This window comes from Tiliqua scincoides, chromosome 3 (genome assembly GCF_035046505.1).
Source record: "Tiliqua scincoides isolate rTilSci1 chromosome 3, rTilSci1.hap2, whole genome shotgun sequence".
Taxonomy (NCBI): Eukaryota; Metazoa; Chordata; class Lepidosauria; order Squamata; family Scincidae; genus Tiliqua; species Tiliqua scincoides.
Genome location: NC_089823.1, coordinates 168672640 through 168692411, shown reverse-complemented (window position 1 = coordinate 168692411; position 19772 = coordinate 168672640). Strand labels below are relative to the sequence as shown.

Genomic DNA, 19772 nt, shown 5'->3' with positions numbered 1-19772 from the left:
AAATAAATAAATTAGAGATGAAACTTATATGAGTGAATAAATGAATGAATAGTCTCATTCATTCAACCTCTCTGGCCCTCAGAACACCCTCCAGATGCAATCAGAGCACAGTTCTGGTCATGTTCAGTTGAGTGGACCAGAGGCTTTCAGGGGACAAGAGGTTGGTTGCAGGCCAGAAAGAGGCTTGCTGCGGGCCACATCTGGCCCCTGGCCGGGGTTTGGAGACCCCTGCTCTAAAGTCATCACAAACATTCTTTGCAGTGGTTCCCAAACTGTGAATCGTGGGTCCATGGGGAGCCGTGGAAACCAGCCAGGGGAGCCTTGGAATGTTCATGAAAAACCCACCACCCCATACGATGCATAGGATTGTAGCCCTAATAGGGAGCCATGACCAATGGCCCAGTAGGTCAAGGGAGCCACCAGTTGAAAACATTTGAGAACCACTGTTTATGGTTGCTGTGCCGGCACTAGCTCTGAATAAGATTGCACTGTCAGTATTAGGAAAGTCTCCCTGGAGAATGGTTTCCAGCAAATGTCCTCTCTCTCCTTCACCATGAAGGAGCAGGAACAAGCTAGTTCCTGCAGTTAACAGCTGTGGGCTAATTAGTGCCTGTGTGAAGATACTGCTTGCTATCCTATCACCCCCCCCCCCCCCGAAGCTGGCCATCTACTGGTATTGCTATAGTTTGTCAGCAACAGGTGTATGATTCAGGCAAGTCCTTCCTCTTGTTCCCCCTTTGGAGAGGTCTCTTCTAAACCTGGATTGGGGGAAGTAGGTACAATGCTCTGCTTGTCTCTTCACCCACTGTTTGTTTAAAAAACAAAACGAAACCTCACTCCCTTTGCTTCCCAGTAGCTTAGAAATGGATTGTACCTGGCTTGAGGAAAAAGACAGCTGAAGCAGCAGCACCTCTAATAATCTGGAATGGAGCAGGGAGGAGTAAGTGTTAACAGGGCTGTTCATGCAAAAAGCAGTTCATACTCAGTAGTGCAGAGTTACATGAAGTGCTTTGTGCATGAGCATGCCACACGCACACACCTCCCAAAATAAGAGCAAGAGAAGCAACTGGCCCTTAAGAGATGGTGTGTTGTGTATCCTACCTCAGGAGGTAGGATAGCTGAAGATCCTACCTGCTGCTCCAGGAGGAATCCAAAGGTTTCAAAATGCCCTCAGAGAGGACACAGAGAACAGGAATTCACAAGAAATGTTCATTCTTCCCCACCCACCATGGTCATCTTCCTTTAAATCATTGCCCTCTTAATCTCCTTGCTCCATTACTATGAAAGTCATTTAGTTTTAACATCTGTATGGTTTCTGTGCAAGGAAAAGTGGTAGAAAGAAGTTGGCTCTTAACAGGATCATCATTGGATTCTCCAGGACCTGTTTTGCAGATAGCCACCAGTTCAGCACAATGTAGACTACTGACATGAGTAAGAAGGGAGCCAACTTCCAGAATACTGTATGTTTGCCTGAACAATGTCATGGATTTCTTTGAGACTTCTGTTAACATTGATACATTTTTATATGCCACTTTTCAACAAAAAAATTTACCAAAAAAAGTTTCATCACAGTTGATTGCATTGCTGAAGAAAATTAAACTGGTTAAATGTAGCTGCCTTATACTGGTTTATAGGCAAGGAGTTAGGCTCAGTTTGCAAGATGTCTCATTCTCTTTGATGTAAGGATACATCACATAATATGCTAGAGCAGGGTTTCTCAAACTGTGGATTGCGACCTACTTGGTGGGTTGCAACCTGATTGTTGTTGGAATGCAAAGCTGAAACTGACAAGATGATAGTTGAAAAGGAAAATGTGTGGAACCCTATGGAAAGTGCAGCTGAGCGACATCATGTTCAGTTGGAATTAGGTGACCATGCCTTTGTCTGTTGCAAAGGGTAGGGTGAAAGGAATCCACTGCCACCAGAATAGCACCAATCTGATGAACGCAGCTCTCAAAAAAGACCTGAGAAGGAAGTTCCGCCCTCCAAACTGATGAATGTATTGAACCCTATTGAAAGTAAAACTTGGGGCACAATCCTAACCAGGTCTATTCAGAAGTAAGCCTCGTTGTGTTCAATGGGACTTTCTTCCAGGAAAGTGAGATTAGGATTGCAGCCTAAACTACATGTTTGTGTTTACTCATGAGTAAACAACATTCTTTGGCTCGAGTTGATAGTCAGGCAATACAAGGCCACCAGAATGGTCCCGATCTGATGAAAGTGGATCTCAACAAATGCTCCAGAAGGCATCCTCCCACCCCTCACTAAAAAGCATAAAACCAGTGGCTTCAGCTGGTAAGGTGAATTTGTTTTTCTTTTTTGGAGGAAGTGCAGTTTAAGACTGCAAGGAAGCCTCACAAGGTTTTCCCCAGTCTGCTCTAAGGTTGCCTGTGGTTTTGTTGCAATGCAGAGTTAAGGGGGTGGCTTCATACATGGCAAGGGACAGCATATTTTGCAGGGGTAGCTTCAGGAACCTTTGCCCAGGGAGCAGAGATGGGGAAATCCACCACTGGCTAGTTGGGTCTTTGTAGTTTCTCATTTTAAACAGTGGGTTCTGATGTTAATAGGTTTGGGAACCACTGCTTTCTTGGAAACAGTTGTTATCTATTCCAGACTCCTTCCCCCCCCCCACTAGTGAGTTCCTTGCCTCATCACTCTGGGGTTTTAATGCTATTTAGAGAGAAGCTTTGAATTTCAATTTAGCTTCTCCCCCCCCCCCCCAAAAAAAAAAAAAAAAAAAAAAAAAACCTATGTTGGTTTTAAAACTGATTTCATCCCAAATCACACTGAACTGGTTAAAATTGAACTGGGCACTGGGTAACACTGGAAATCTTACTGATTTTGTGGGGGAGGGGGAGGAGTTGAGGTTATTGCAGGCGGACTATAGAGAGAATTAACTTGGGGAACAGGGCTGGCTTCCCCATCTCATCTCCTCTTATTTCATTATTTATAATTATTTTAATGTGCATAATAATGTCACTTCTGGCCATGGCATAACTTCCAGTGGGTCCTGGACAGATAGTCATTCAGAACAGTGGGTCCCAGTGCTAAAACATTTGAGAACCACTGTCTAGAGCAGGGGTGCCCAAATCCTGGCCAGGGAGCTACTTGCAGCCCTCGGGGACTCCCAATCTGACCCATGGAGAGCCCCCAGTCTCCAGTGGGCCTCTGGCCCTCCAGAGATTTGCTAGAGCCTGCACTGGCAACTAAGTGTGAGGGCCTGCACTGGTTCTAAGTGTGAGGGCGACTGTTCGACCTCTCACATGAGCTGGGGGACGAAGGCTCCCTCCACTACTTGTTGTTTCAAGTCTGTGATGCAGCATGGCAGCGAAGAAAAGGCTGGCCTTGCTTTGTGCAAGGCCTTTTAGAGGCCTTGAACTACTGCAAGACCTTCCTTTAGTCATATAAATTCCATATATTCATTTATGTAAATTTATTCAAATTTTAAATGTATTCTTTTTTTCCTGTCCCCCAACATAGTGTCGTAGAGATGATGTGGCCCTCCTGCCAAAATGTTTGGACACCCCTGGTTTAGTGGAATCTCTATTTCTAATGTTCCATGACCTTGTACACCCAGCTGTGCTGGTCCTTTTCTACTTTGGTGAGGGACAGACAACTATGGGAGTGTGTGCATAGTACTGTGTATTTAAGGTACATTCTGTTGTCAAACACAAATAGCTTCTCACTTCTCCAATTAGTGTCTTATTGGCAGTGTTTTCATAAAGTATATCTAATTGAAAATGGCAGAGAGAGGCTGTCTTACAGGCTTAACAAGATAAGGAGGTAGGTTGCAGACCCAGCTGCACTCTAGAGGTTCTGGTTTGTTTCTTGGCAGCGTGGGTTAGATTTTTCTGAATTGCATAAACTAATTGGCAGTGAATATTCACATCTTATTGTTGAGGCATGTTAAGCAAGGTAAGCTGAAAAGTGCTAAACCCATGGACAGTTTTTGTAGATTTTTATTTCTAATACCAGTTGTTTTGAAATAATCTTGGAGTTTCATTAGGCAAGTGAACATAATGCTCTTAAATCCTATTTTGGTGGTTTTTGCACTGACTCACTGAAGGTTATGTCCAAAGTTTTGAAGGGCATTCATTTGTAATGCCAGATGGCCATATGATATAAGAGGTGGCCAATACCAAGTGTGAGTCCTTAAGTTCTTAGGATCAGTTAGCCAGAGGCTTTGGACAGTGAGGCTACAAATATCACCAACAATTGCCAAGAGTGGAAACAGGTCATATATGGCACACAGATCCCAGTGGCACCTACAGGAGCATATTGGTTGAGAGCCACTTGCTCCCAAAGCTCCAGCTAAGGACTGAAGAAGGAGAAAAGTTGTTAGAGGTACATGTTTATATTATGAATAATTTGATGGAATGTTGTCAGTTATGATCTATACTTTTTGCACATGTTTTATTTGAAGTTTGGAAAAGAATATGGTCAACAGAAGATGAATATGTTGTTAACAAATACTACTTACTTTTCAGGCACAGTTGTGAATAATGAATCGTTTGGATCCATTTGATGTAAGCTTAACTGGCAAATATGAAGGGTAGATTAAATTTATCAACATATTTGTAAAATAGCTATGCTGGATTCTGAGAGTGCCGAACATAAGGGTAGACAATAGTAAGACAGCGGGTTTCTACTGACAGTGGCTTGTACCCTTGTAGACAAATTTTGGAACCAAAAGAACTGCCTCCCATCCCCCAGATCCTTAAAAATGCTACAAGTGAGAATTGCACACAATGTACTTGAAATTATCTGGAAGAACAGGCAGTAACCTTTGCCCACTGGGGCAGGAGGATGAAGGGATACAAAGTGTTCATCAACCTGTGCCTCAGTTTTCTTTCTTTTTTAATCTCTTAAACCCTTAAGAAATTGAATGACTGTAACCTTGTCTTGCATTTTTTAGCCTCTTTTGAACTACAATTGCCATATCATCTCCTATCCTGCTATTGAAAGACCGCTCAGTTTCAAAAAACAGTTTGTCCTGCAGCAGAGGAGGGGCAGGAATGGGTGCTTTTTTGAGAAACACGATCCCAAAGAGTTGTGTGACTTTTAAAATCTCAGCCACTCTCTAGTGAAATCTTTTTTTCTTTTTTTTAATTTATTACAGTATTTATATACCAGCTTTCTCATAGACTTAAGCTAGTTTGCATAGACAGGCTGACCATAAACCCCTCTTTTTTCAAATGGGGTTTTAACAAGTGTTATTCTGTGAGAGAAACTCATAGAACCTTCCATTTCTCAAGATCTTTCCCTTCATGGTGCAGCTGTTGTCCTGGCTGTCAACTCTTGTGCTTTACAAGCTTCTACAGGCAGCTGCAAAACATGCTTCTGGTTCTCAGGATATCAGCAATTCCTTGCCAGTCCAACATTCATTCTTCTCTAGCGAGCGGCTTACAGTCACCCATCCAAGGTGAAACCTGAGCTGATCCGGCTTAGCTTTTTCAGGCAAGGCAACTACTCCATCTCCAGAATACACCACCTCCATTGGAGGTGAGTGTATCAGGTGTTCTAGCCCTCAGGGTGCTGAGCTGCAGTTTTCATCTCTGTTACTTGGCCTGAGGGAGGGAATTTAGGAAATAATGGAGTGAATTTAGAAAATAAAGTAGCACCTGAACTAAAATGTTTTTAAATGCTGACTGCAATACCTATTACAACAAGCCTTTATTCATTTCTGCTGGTAAATTCATCACTTTGCGTAAAAACCTAATATTAAAACAATTGGTTTAAAATGCAGTACTGACTTGTTGCTTTAAAGTGACATTTCAGTTGGCATCCAGTTGATTCTTGAATTTATTTTTAACACTGACACATAGTCAATAGGTATATACCTGTTTTTGCTTTGGTAGCCAAATAGTATATTATAGGAATCATAACAAGTATGTTAGGCAAGGGTGTTCTATAAACTGTTTCCTAGATTAAACTTCTGCATTATCCCATGTTGCATGCTACTCATAGGTGAACTGGGGGAAATCTGACAAACTTGGTAACTGAGAAATTTATATTATTTATGCAGAACAGAATAAACCAATTTACAAGAAAGGCATTTAAGTGGCAATGTTATTTATTAATGTAGTGTGCAAGCTAATGGAACTACAACACAAGATTCATGTAAACCTAGTGGAAATCAGTCTGCTATCTGTGCATATTTTCAAAAATATTTTACTATGCTCTGTTAAAATACTTTCTAAATAGAAAGTAAACAATATAATTTATATACACAGTTTGAGATCATGCCACTACTTTTGCATCTCCAAATGACAGGGACATAGCATACATTTAAGAAACAAAATATACTATTTTTGTACAATTGTGAATTTAAAACAAAATTATGCATCATTTCCCCCCAGTTTTTTTAACTGGTATTGTTTTGGAATATCACTCCAGTGAAATTAAACTCTGGTTCAGTTTACACATGCATGTTCATTGTACATTCTCTGTGGCATGATTACTTGCATCTGTGAATGAGCCATCACAGATTAACCATGGCAGATAGATTCTGGGTTGCCCAGAATCTGGTTCAGTGCTGTATGTCTTCAGTGAGAGGCTGTTCTTAAAAAGTATAGCATTTAAGCAAAGTTTTGAGTAAGGTAGATCTGACTGTAAGGGCTTACAGAACAGCATTTGTTTCCTTTGCAAAGCTTCATCTAATGTGCCCACAGGTGTCCGTGGGAGTTTTGGGGAGGGTTGTTTATTTTGGGCAACTGGAGGATGTGGGCCCCCCAGCAGCAGCATGGGGTGCTTTATCGATTGTCAAAAAACTGATGGTGTGCCTTGACAATTTTAGCGCAATTGTCAGTGTGCCACGAGATGAAAAGGTTGAAAATCACTGCACTAATGGTTTGGAACCAAGGTATTTAAAGTACCATTGCTCCCCATATGGATCAGCCTATCTGCTTTGTTTCTCATCTGAGGCTGTTCTTTGGAGAGTCTTTTGTGGAAGGATGCATGAAAAGGCCTTCTCATTCACTAGTTTGTGTAGGTCTCCCCTACAAGACCCATTCAGCCTCCCCTTTATTGTGTTTTCATTGCCTTGTTGAGATGTTTTTAGTTTAAAACGTTTAATTAGTTTAATTGGTTGGTTTGAAGTTCCTCTGCTTTTTAAAAAAATCATGATGCTTTCTAATTATTTTTTGTATGTTTTGATTAATTAATGTTTTATGATTCTGTTGTTGGCACTTCTGAGTTTTGGGGCATCTTCTGTGGGATCCAAAATGTAGGATATAAATTCCTAGATAAAACTGTTATCTGCAGTGGCACAGCACTTTTGTCACTTTGGTTGGTTGTATGTATAGACTAGTTCTCAGTTCATAAGATTTGGCATAGAGGGTGTATCCAACAGTGCATCCCTTTCTGAATCCTGTGTCCAACAGCTGCTGATACTAGATGATATTGGTGAGACAAAGGGCAAAAGGTGAATTCATTTTTAGAAATAAGTAGTAACTTGCAGTCCATTTCATAACACTTTCCATGAGGTTTTGTGTCCGTGTTCCCCCCCCCAAGAAAAATGCTTATTCAAGGATTAGAGAGTTTAAGATTGTATTGTTTTCATAGTTAAATGTGACACAGCTTACCTATGTAGAGCAAGAATACCAGTGAATGCTGTGATTCATGCTAGCACTGTGCTGACTAATCACCTTCTTTCTGAATAGGACCTGGGTTTGGTGATAGCCTAAGCAAGGAAGGTAATGCTGCAGGGGGGTCGCACCAGATGGTAATTGTCTGGTATTGAGGGTAGGAGAAACCTTGCAGCTGAAGGGTATAACCTGAGATGGAGAACCTAAGCAAATAAATGAGTAAAGTCAGGTGTGCATATTAAAATTGCCCTGAAGCAACTCCTCACACAGTTAATTGCCTCTGATAAACCTGACCTTGGCATCATTATGGAAGTATTATACAATTATGTTAAGGACAGACTGTTCTAGAACTTCTAAGGACTAAAACTAGAAAGGCTGTGCATATGTGTATTTTTGTCAAGAAAATTGTGTGTATGTTTGTGTCTGAAATTATTACTGCAATTTACTGAAGGCTGCCTTGAGGATAGTTTCACCCAAAAACTGAGTTTAAAACTTCAGAATTAATAAATGGTTTACATGCAGATTTCTTATGTAGATTTCTTATGTACGCGCAGATTTCTTATGTATATGTGCTACATATAAAAAGAGTTTGGGATGCTTATGCTTTTAAAAGGAAGGCTTCTTGTTTTAAGAGAGCATTTTCAAGGATACTGTATTGCTTCTTTGGCTGTCCAGTAGGATATATCAAGGTTAGATCTTCTTTTTATATATACAGGATCTGGTCCAAATTCTAATTGCACAAGGGAGTTCCTAGCATTTAATGACCTTTCACAGTATCAACTGAGTCTTTGCAATTTTCACGTTAATTCCAGCTCCCCCCCCCACCCCTTATCTTGACATAGAAAGACAAGAGTCAAACTCTGCTCACCTCTGTAAAGCCTGTCATGACATGTTTCAAACGACCACTTAGGGTGGAGAGACTAGATGGCATAAGCAGAGACAATGAAGCAACAGAAAGGGATGTGTCTTATGCATTCTGTGAAAATGTTTGTGTGTACACGCACATGTTTAATCCTGACCACTACATAAATCTAAGTGAAATTAGTTAAAAACCTTTCCCTGGAAAAACACATGCATAGTTAAGGCATAGCATAGCATTATAATGGTAGCTTAATTCGAGGGTTCTATATAGCCTCAAAGAAAACTGTTAAATTCTTAAGATTCATTATGTGATCTGACGGGCAGCCTGACTCCACTGATTCTGTGGAGGACAGAATGAGGGAGGGACAAGCCTGGGGCAGGATGGGATTGTCAGAGACCCCCTCTGCCAAATCCTATCCCTACGTTGGGCTCAAAAGTCCCACGCGGGGCTTCTTGAGTCTGCACCAGTGAAATACTGGCGCGGACTCAAGAAGCCTCATTGAATAGGTTAAGGCTTTACTTGGGGTGAAGGGATGAATGTCCCCTTCTCTTGAGGACACCTTGGACTAGCACAGGAGCCGGTGTGGCTGTTTGGAGCCTCCACTCCTGTGCTGAATAGGATTGGGCCCAAACCATTAAATGTTGGTAAGAATTTGGTGGGCACCCAAGAATGTAATTTCTAGTCAAAAGGAGTAATTGAACGTTATTAGCATCCAGAGGTTTCTTGTTCTGCATGCCCAACATTTGATTATGAAGTTCATAAGTAAATGCTTAATGAGGGCAGCCCAAATTCCACTGAGTAGTAAAACGTATGCTTCCAACCTCTTTGCCAGTGTTGCAGCAAAGGAAATGTATTCCTATGTAAGAAAATCCTGAAAAAAATAAATGCAGTATTATTGAAAGGCTTAGAGAGCTGGATCCAAAGAACGGTGTGCAGAAGGAAAAAATATATTTGCTTTGTTCTGTGAATGCTTCCACAAATGGAACTGGAAGGCTCATCAAAGTGCTATTCAACAGCATACTTGGGAGGCTGTACTGGTGGTCATCAAAATTCTTGTGCGAAGGGAAGAACTTCTGTAGATTTGGGATCACTTTGTTTGCACAACACTCTTCCAGTAAATCCAAAAATAGATCTTCCATGAGTGGAATAGACTTTGTGCTAATAGCAGGACACATTTAGATCCAAGCTAGGGTGTGGGATTCCTCTTACAATTCTGTAACTAAGTTCTGTTTAAAAGTCTTTACTAATCTGCAGTCATCCCATAAGCATTTAATTTGAACTTGGGCAAAAAGAATTTGCCGCTTGTATGGGCATTAAACTTTTTGAAAAGCTTCTTTGTTCATTGATTTAGTTGTGAAAAACAAACACAACCCAGACATAAGGCTATCTGAACTCTTTATTTGCCACATTTACAATATTAATAACACTGTATCCAGAAGTTGTCACATCAAGTAAAAGATCTTCATTCCAGACTGTCTTTTGGGGCCAGATTGAGACTGGATGCATGCATTTACTAAATTGTAGTCTCAAGTAGTCATTTTTGTAAATAATTAGCTTCAGTGGAAGAATAAGTTAGCATATTGTATGCATCTAATGTTGCAAATGTACATACTGCAAACTTTCCTATTAATCAACAGTCAAGCACTGTAAGTTGGGTCTCATACATAATGAATTGTGCTTAAGCCTCCTGGGTTTCATTGATAGAAAAATAAGAGAAAACACAAGTGTAGTAAGCTTTTGAATAAAATTTAACTAGATTGCTCTGCATCCTGTAATTGTTTTGGAATCATTAGGGACTAGACAATTCATCTGCAATTTTGAGGGTAGTTTTGCCTTCATCTATCAAAGGAAGACTGTTTAAATGACATTAAGGTGTTGATGTAGCAACCTTTTTTATTTCCAAATGGAGTTAATTGTATGTATTTTTATATGTATTTGCCTCCATATCAAGCTGTAAGGTACCTAGCACAACCTTTAATTTTTAAAAACATTTGGGGGGAAAATGTTAATGTTTAAGTACCATTAAGTTTCACATGAGAAATATATCTTGTGTGTTTCCTTTTTAAAGTCACATAATAGTGACATTATATAAAATTTGCTACTCAACCTAGGCAGCTGACACAGAATAAGCAAATATTAATATAAAAAATAAGGAAACAGTTTTACAGATTAAGGGTCATTTTCTGTTGCTAACCTTTCACTTGCACACCTTGGTTTGTTATAATAGAAATCAAACAAAAGATAATCTTTTAAGTGGTGGACAAAGAATATGTTTAGTTGCCAGTAATAATAATAATAATAATAATAATAATAATAATAATAAGGTATTTATATACCGCCTTTCTTGGTCTTTATTCAAGACGGTTTACATAGGCAGGCTTTATTTAAATCCCTTATTAAATAGGGATTTTTACAATTTGAAAGAAGGTTCTTTCTTTCAAGAACCACTACATTCAAGGTGTTTCATTCCGATCTGGCTTCACATTCTGGCCTCCATCCTCCCACGCTCAGAGCAGATGGAATAGCTCGGCTTCAGCTTGTCAGCTGCTTCAAGGTCGCACGGTGCCGGTGGCCTCGAACTGGTGACCTTGTGGATGTTATCTTCAGGCAGACGGAGGCTCTACCCTCTAGACCAGACCTCCTGCCCAGTATACAGCCAGTACATTTTAATTGAAATGTAAAATGAGTCATGATTCTTATTGGTAGAGTTACTGAGTCAGATCTTAACTTTTATTACATTTTTTTTTCTGTATGCCCATTTTCCTTTTGGGGCTGCCACAGGAATATATTTAGGGTTCATTTTGCTGATATTGACAATGAATAGTGGATACTACATGTCTAGCACCATAAAGCTAGCTTTCATGACTAACAGTGGTGTCCTGGTTTAGAACTCATTCATGATACTTGTTGCTCATCACATTATGCCTTGCCTATACCATCTGTTTCCCATGAACATGAAGCTTTATTCAGGTTGCCATACACAGAACTATCAAGAAGTCATTGTTTTGTGGCTTAGTTTAGCTTACTTAAGGAACTGCCTCTTGTTATTCTTTCTAAGGTCAGTGGGCAATGTCCATGTTGAAATAGCATGCTACCTGAGTTTAATGATGTGTCACTTAAATGGCTAAACCACCAGCAAGCAGAAAAACTACCTTGTACTTATAAATGATGTAGACCAATTCTTGTTGAGAGAGGCTATTGAGAGTACAGTAGAACCTCTTTAAGTTGACCATCCAAGGGTCTGGAGGAAATTGGTCAGCATAGGGAGGTGGTCAACATACGGAAAAAAAAAGGCACTTAAATATCATGTTTACCTCCCAGGACAACAAATGCAAGGCCAAGTTATTATTTAGATTGGATTTTTAAAAAGTTTTATTGCAAATATCAGTGAGAATTGATCCTCTTGTGATGCTTACTATTTATATCATCTATATCTATATCAAGAGACGGAGAATAAACAGCCCACAACCAGCGTTTTAAAAAAAACCCCTGAAAATTCATAAACTTAAAAAAAAATTGTAAGTTAAAAAAATACTTAGTTTCATTGCAGACAGGCAGACCAATACTATTTCTTGCCAGCCCATAGCATGTAGCATGTTACGTAGTCCCAACAGCTAAAAAAAACAAACACCACTTTTTTACTTAGGCTGCCTGGCTTCCACTGGGTCTCCTCAGATTCACTAAATGCCAGAAGGTGTTTGATATAGTCCCTAACTAAAAGCTGTTGAGAAAACTCCACAGGGAATAAGAGGACAGATCCTCTCATGGATTGGGAACTGGTTGAGGACCAGGAAACAGAGAGTGGGTGTCAATGGGCAATTGACAAAAAAAATGGAGAGAGGTGGAAAGTGGAGTGCCTCAAGGATCTGTCCTGGGACTGGTGCTTGTCAACATCTTCATAAATGACCTGAAACAGGGATAAGTAGGGAGGTGGACAAGTTTGTGGATGACAGTAAACTTTTCTGAGTTGTGAAGACCAGAAGGGATTGTGGAGTGCTCCAGAAGGATCTCTCCAAACCGGGAGAATAGACAGCAAAATAGCAGTTGTGTTTCAATATAAGTGTAAAGTAGTACACTGGTGATGGGAACCAAAGTGAAAGGACAGTGGCTTCACTATGCACAAGCAGTATCGCGTTCAGTGGGCAACATATGGAGGGTAAATTAATACCCTGTGCAATGGTCAAAGTGGTCAAGATACAACTTACGGAGTTGGTTGATATAGAGAGGTTGGTCTCCCATATTGTATATGCGGTGTCTGTCCATACTGTGAAAATTAGGTCAACTTAAAGAGGTGGTCATTATAGAGAGGTGGTCAGCTTTGGAGGTTCTACTATATACTTTGTTGCACCATAACAGTAGAATTGATTTTAAATTTGTAGTTGATTATTCTTTAAAGCGTTCATGTAAACCACTATGTGTCTCGTTTCCTACTATCTGATACATTAGGACACTTATTTGTGTCAGTGTCATGATTTAAAGCAGTGCTTCTCAAACTCTGATGTGGTGGAATGGCAATTTTTGTTTCCAGTGTGCCAGGGCCTGGTACCATATTTGTTCCATATTATTACTACTGTTTGTTTCTTTCCTGGAAATTTGCCATGGACCAGCAATGAACTGGCACCGCACCTCTTTGAGTAGCACTGATTTGGGGGACCTTATTGAATTCAGTTGTCTTGATTGAGTCTGTATCATGATGGAGCTGGGGCTTAAATCAAGTGTGTGACCAGGAAAGACCTATCTGGAGTCAGCATAAGTGCATGTTTACCTACAACTCTTCCAAAATAAATTCACAGAAGTTGCCTATACACAAACACACATTTTATCATCCACTTTAATTCATATAGCATTATAGAACCATATCAGATAGGTTCATTATATATAGTTGGATGAACTTTAAGCAACTATGACTAAGTTAATCTCAAAGCCTGTTACCTTATTTCTCCATATATTATACCAATAGCTGTTGGTATAGGTCCCTGTAGGTTGGGCAATATTCCAAGGTGAAGTAGATGGAGCCAAAAAGACTTTTCTTCTAGTAGTAGAGGTTTAGTATCACAGTCACCCAAACACACATGCTCACCATGGAAGCTGCAGAGAGGCAGGGACCATATAGGAACTTCTGACCATAGCATCTTCTGCCTTCCTTGGTTGGCTGGTTTGAGGAAGAAGAGTGAGATAGCTTCCATCTTACTGTTCAAGTGCTCCTAATACTAATGTGGGATGTGCTGCCTTATGCACATAGCAGACTGAGGGCTCAGTCCTAACCCCTTATGTCAGAGCTTTCCAGCACTGTGGAGAGGGAACAGCTCTGAGGTAAGGGAACAAACATTCCCTTACTTTGAGGAGGCTTCCGTGAGTGACACCCAACTGCAGGATGCAGCACACATCCCATTGGCACCGCTATGTCAGTGCTAGAAAGCACTGACATAAGGGGTTAGGATTGCACCCTGATATGCACACAGCAGTGGGCATGCAGCTATGTGGGATTCTGTGGACACTGTTGCCAGTGGATTGGGGCAGGGAGGGAGAGGGAAGGTAGAATATGTCCAGGAGGAGGCCGAAGTTCAAAACTTTAAGGGATACTGCATTGTACCCAAACACCAAAAAGCAATACAGGCAACAAACTTGTCCATTAGAAGCTTTCTAAATAAGACACAGTAAACCTCTCTCATTCACATCTTCTTCATGACCTTTGCATGTGGGATTCTGAGGCTAATTTGTTTATCAACGCTCCATTGCAATCCAGCTGGGGAATAAGAAAAACTGTGCTGTCAATGTTGGAAACTCTCTTGGATAAAAAGAGCGTAATATATCAACACAGATGGATGTTGATAAACATTTGATAATGTTACTGAACGATAATAAATTACACATGCTATCACACATTGTGCTGTCTTAAAAGTTAGACCTATTCCTGGGTGCTGATTCCAAAAATGGCATAAGTTTTGCCCTATCACATCTAGTTTTCGGAGATACAGCATAGCCTCATTAGTTAATGTTTCAAGCAGCTTCCTCATGAGGAAGCCTATGCCATGGAATTTTTTTGAATCAGCACCCCAAATTCATACAAAACCGCCATACATTATGAAAAACGTTTTTTGGACCCTTGGTTTTACAGGGTTGTGTTATTAATACAAGTGAGTTTGTTTCTCTTCTGTTTGGACATACTGGAATGGTCATCCAAGAACATGAGACTGCCTATTTGCTGAAGCTATTTTTTGTTACACTTTTCTACAAACAAGGAACATATTGTGTTAACTACACATTTCTTGAACCCAAAATGGAGTATTTCCCTTTGTCTGTGCTGATAGGTATTTGCGCTCCTGAAAGTTTGCTCTTTGCATATTATGCTGTTGTAGCAGTTCCAGAGATGATTGGCATGTTAAGATTGCCTTTTCCTATTTGGCAAGAGCCTATGCTCACTGGTAAAGAGGTGAGGTGCACGTTTTTAGACAAGGAGTCATTATTTGGATACTCTACCCACTGGGGAAAGTCACAAGAATTTTTGAGCAACCCTTATGCTGCTGCTCGATAATGATTTGGATTTATTGGCTTCAGGATTTGAAGCCCCCACCGTCATCTGCATTGTGAATACTGTCTTTCCGTAGTTGTTTTCATAAAACGAAAAAGAATTATGAATAGTACGAGATTTTTTTTTCTTTAAAAAGAGAAAAGCCATAACAATAAACTGGAATTCTTTACATAATAAACTGGAATTGTAGCCTGAATACTTTTGATTTCTATCCATGTATATCATGACACTCTTGTTAAATTGAATATAATGCATGATTCCTGCAGAATAAGAAGAAAAGCTATGTGAGCATATCAACTATGAATAAGTAACTAATCCTAGGAAAGCATTTGGAATGGAGAGCTACAGCAAATATGTGTGGGGTAAATCAGACATTATAATATTCACTATAGTAAAAAAAAAATCTGTTTAAGATAAATTGTACTAGGATGAAAGTTTTGTAGATGTCCTTTCAAGAATGGGTAAATTCACAGAATTAAAGACCAAATTTTAATTAAGCTGAATGGGTTGAAGTAAAAAAAATATGTATTCTTCAGAGGAAAGACATTAACAAATCCAAGCAATTCTAAGGTTTTATTCTGAATGAGAAAAGTAACAACCTAAGACAATGGTTGGGATACTGAAACAAACCAAAAAAGTTCCCAAGGGGCAACTGAGCTTGTATTTCTCACCTAGCAGCCTCTCGTGCAAACCACATTTGAAGCTGAGTGGACTTTGAAAAAAAAAATCTACCTTCAGGACTAGTAGGTCTTCTTGCACTCTCAGCTTCTTGCACACATGCTTTTAACTTTTTGCCTTTCATTAACCAATGACAATACAAGTAAGCAAGGTGCTGGATGGGGGAGGTCCAGAAAATAGTCTGATCGCTGAAGGGGAGACAGCAGTGGGTGAGGGGAAGAAATGAAACCTGTTCATTGCGTCTTTCACAACATAATCCTGTGCATATTTACTCAGAAGTAAATCCCTTACTTGGGCTTACTAGTGGGAAAGCGTGCATGGAATTGCATCCTTAAATAGATTACTTTAACTTTAAAATTATCTGTTGAAATTTTTTTATTATTTGTCATAAAATAAAATATATATTTTATTATATATTTTTATTGTGCCTGATGTACATGCATAGTGAAAATACAGGCCTCTGTTCCAATGGCTCATAATCTAACATACAAGAGAGACAGCAGAGGAAGATACAAAGAGAGAGAAAGATGGAGAAGAACATGCAGTGATTTATCATGTATACTTCCTTAGGCGTTAGTTACCTTGTAGTGTGGTGATCTAGGGAGGTGGCAAAGGGCATCACAAAAAAGGTGACTTTTGAGGTGAAATTGGAAGGAAATAAGGGTGATGTTGTCTTAAAGATGTTATGGAAATCATTTCCAGGCAGCAACAAGGAAGATGTTTGAAGGAACAGAATGATAGAGGGTAGTGGACTTTGAAATACTTTATACTTTTTATTCTTTGACAGGGTATATTAGTCCTTTTTTAGCATTATAATTTCTTAGAGCCCAATCCTATACATGTCTACTTAGAAGCAACTCCCATTATAGTAAATGAGGCTTAATTCCACATAAGTGTGGATAGGATTGCAGCCTTAATCAGTATCTTTTTAACAATAATCTGGTATAAAATGATATTTCAGTTTAAAACCACCAAGTCCCCACTTAGAACTGAACCTCTGATCTTCTACCAAACACACCTGAGTCAAGCCATCCCTTTTTTGTAAAAGAAAAACAAAATGGGGGAAAAAATCTCACTTCTCAAGCAAATATAGCATAATAGACCGTATATTGTTTTTATAATTGTGTTGAATTATCAATGTTTATGATCCTGTCAACTCAATGAAACAATTTGTTTCTGTGTCATAAAGCAACAATGTTGTTCTCAGTATTTATTAAAATACAGTATTTATATCTGTATTTCAGTCAAGGATTCTTAAGATATCAAACAACATATATAAATACAACATAAAATCAGCAGTAAGCTGTAAAACAAATAGAACTAAATAGACACAACAGCTCATCAGGAACAGCACTGAAAATTTGCATTAAAATTATCAGCCCTCGTCTTTGAAACATTCTGGTTACTTAGCCCACAATGTAGTACCCTGCAGCACGATTCTGTGCAGAGGTTGCTGTAAAGTAAAATATGTAAAATTGCAGCCCATTTCTTTAGTAGACAGAGTGCATGTCTTCAAGTAAGTGGTTTTGCTTTGTGTCCTTGAATTTTTACATAAAGAACCAAACAGAACTCTATTTTCATGTTGTTTTCTCTCTTGTTTCTAAGTAAATATAATTTGGTAGTACAAAAGATATGATTAGTGGGTTAGGCTGCAGTCTTCTTTGCCAGTGTTTCTCAAACTCTGGGTCAGGACCCACTAGGTGAGTCGCAAGCCAATTTCAGGTGGGCTCCCATTCATTTCAATATTTTATTTTTAATAGACGTGATGCTACCATGGTATGTGACAGCATTTGGGGAAATGTACAGACCTGTACTTTTAACAAGCTACTCTGTATATTCTTTTAACAATGATAGTAAATAGGACTTACTCCCAGGTAAGTGTGGGTAGAATTTCAGCCTAGGATTGTTACAAATTTTCCTGCTTGATGATATCACTTCCGGTCATGACATCACTTCTGGTGGGTCCTGATAGACTCTCATTCTAAGAAGTGGGTCCTGGTGCTAAATGTGTGAGAACCACTGCTCTATGCATTATCTGGTTGAAACTTTTTAATAACTGTTCTGTTCCATCTTTTGTGGCATTCTTTTAAAAAATACACGTTTTGCGATTTAATTATGAAGAAACTTATTAAAGTACATAAACCACACGTATTATACTCATATTATCACTCTTCAGTACTGCAGGCACCTCGGCTTTATGTGAAGTATGCGACACCTCAGAGGGGATGACAGAGCCACTGAAACAGTGTGCAGCTTGGCTTCAGGCCTACTTCTGTGAGCCCTTGATGATAAAGCAACTTCCAGTGCCTCCTTTCCATCACCCACTTTTGGAGCAAGGTCTGTATATCTAGTAACATCACATAAGCATGTGCTGGTGAAAGCATAGTGGCTAAGAGACTGGGCTAGAACTTCCTCAGTTCAACTTGCACCTCTTCCATGAACTCAGTGGCCTTAGACAAGTCACTCCTTCTGTATTACCATCTTCATGAGGATAAAATTTATTTAATGTGCAGCGCAAATCTATCTTGCGCTGAATCAGGCAGGCCAGGAGGCCTGTGCTGTATCCAGTGCAAGATAGGGATGCAAAGTGGCTCAACTGGAGGTAAGGGGAAACTCTTACCCTTACCTTACTCTTATCCCAGGTAAACCACTGCAACCCCAGTGGGTCTCCTCAAACTTGTGCCACTTCCAAGTGGTGCAAGTCCAAGGAGAGTGGAGCAGCTGGAAGCTTTGTGGATTGAAAGAGACAGTAAGTGAAAATATGGAACCTAAACATTCTAGAAGATCATAATACCTAAGTTTTTTATTACTTTTAATGTGATTTTTGTAGGTTTATAAAAATTTATGTCTTGAACAATACTAGTTTTTATTCAATAAGCTTGTTTAAGCTGTATTTTTGCCTGCAATAGTCAATGAGACTAACAGACTTTTTGTCCAAGTTGATTTTATGTTCAATTTTTCAATTTTTCCATATTTTAAATATTGCGTTGTTGTAAAGAGACAGGGTGGTGTTAGCCATACAGCTCATGCATGAACACAAAGGGACATGGAAAGAAGACTTTTTGTTTTGTCTCATGTCTTACTGTAAGTTAAAGAAGCTGTGGAAGTGTATCATAGGAGGACAGCTAGTTGCATCTCTAAAAAAAACTCTTTGCTTATTATGCTGTTGGCTATTTGGGATAAGAAGCGTCCTAGAACTGCTTAAGAGTACCGAGTTCCTCCCCCAAGGCCCAACAGCATCATTGGGTTTGCCTGCCAGGTCCCCCCCAAATTCCTTTGGGGGAATTTGTTTACATCTGTGTGAGTACTAATTGGTATTGACTTGAACTGAAAATAAATATATGTTTAAAACCACTCTCTACATAAGTGCAGAATTTCATTTTGTGTTCTAAATGGTAGAAGAACTTTCAAGAGAAATAGCTAGAAGTGTGTGTGTGTGTTTTTCTTAGTGATATAAAACACATAAAAAGCACGTAATACTGCTTTCTGCACTTCTCATTTTTGGTAAAAAAATAAAAACAAAAATACCCCCCCCCCCAACGTTTTCTAACACTTCTATATATTGGTCATTGTACACTGGTTGGGCTGGTGGGGGGAGTCTGCATGTGTAATGACTGTGGCTGCATCTGCTGACTATACCACCTAGATCACCTACATAGTATACTTTTAAAGCAAGTATAATTTATAAAAATGCGCTCTTGGAATAAAAACACATAACACCACTTTCTGCACTTCGTTTTTTGCACTGTCAAAAAACAAAACCTGCAGAAAAAAAAACCTGAAAAATTGCACCTCTAGAAATAGCCATCAGTTCACTTTGCAAGATACTTACACTTGTATTTACAGGCAGCTCTCATTCCTTGTTCCAAGACCGCCCATGAATAAGAAAACTCATGGATAATGGGGGTCCTGTAATTCTCTGGAGACAAGGGGAGCTGTGCTTGCCTCGTCTCTGGAGGCTTTCTGCATACCAAGGAGGTCACGCAGAGCCTCCTCGGCCCTCAGAATGCCTTTTAAGGCTTCTGTGAGGCCTTAGAAGGTCACTTCTGTTTTTTTGTAAAAACTGGAATTCACGTTTTAATGCCTTAAAAGGCCTCATACCACCAAAGGCCCT

At 39.6% G+C, this 19772-nt stretch overlaps 1 protein-coding gene across 1 annotated transcript in view; it reads left to right on the top strand.

The window, feature by feature from the left end:
* The window catches only part of MGMT (O-6-methylguanine-DNA methyltransferase), a 229596-nt gene that overhangs the window by 158648 nt on the left and 51176 nt on the right, over nucleotides 1-19772 (top strand). Inside the window, exon 4 of the mRNA XM_066620619.1 lies at nucleotides 17835-17995. Within this exon, the coding sequence (XP_066476716.1) occupies nucleotides 17835-17995 (161 nt within the window). The remainder of the gene's footprint in view (nucleotides 1-17834; nucleotides 17996-19772) is intronic.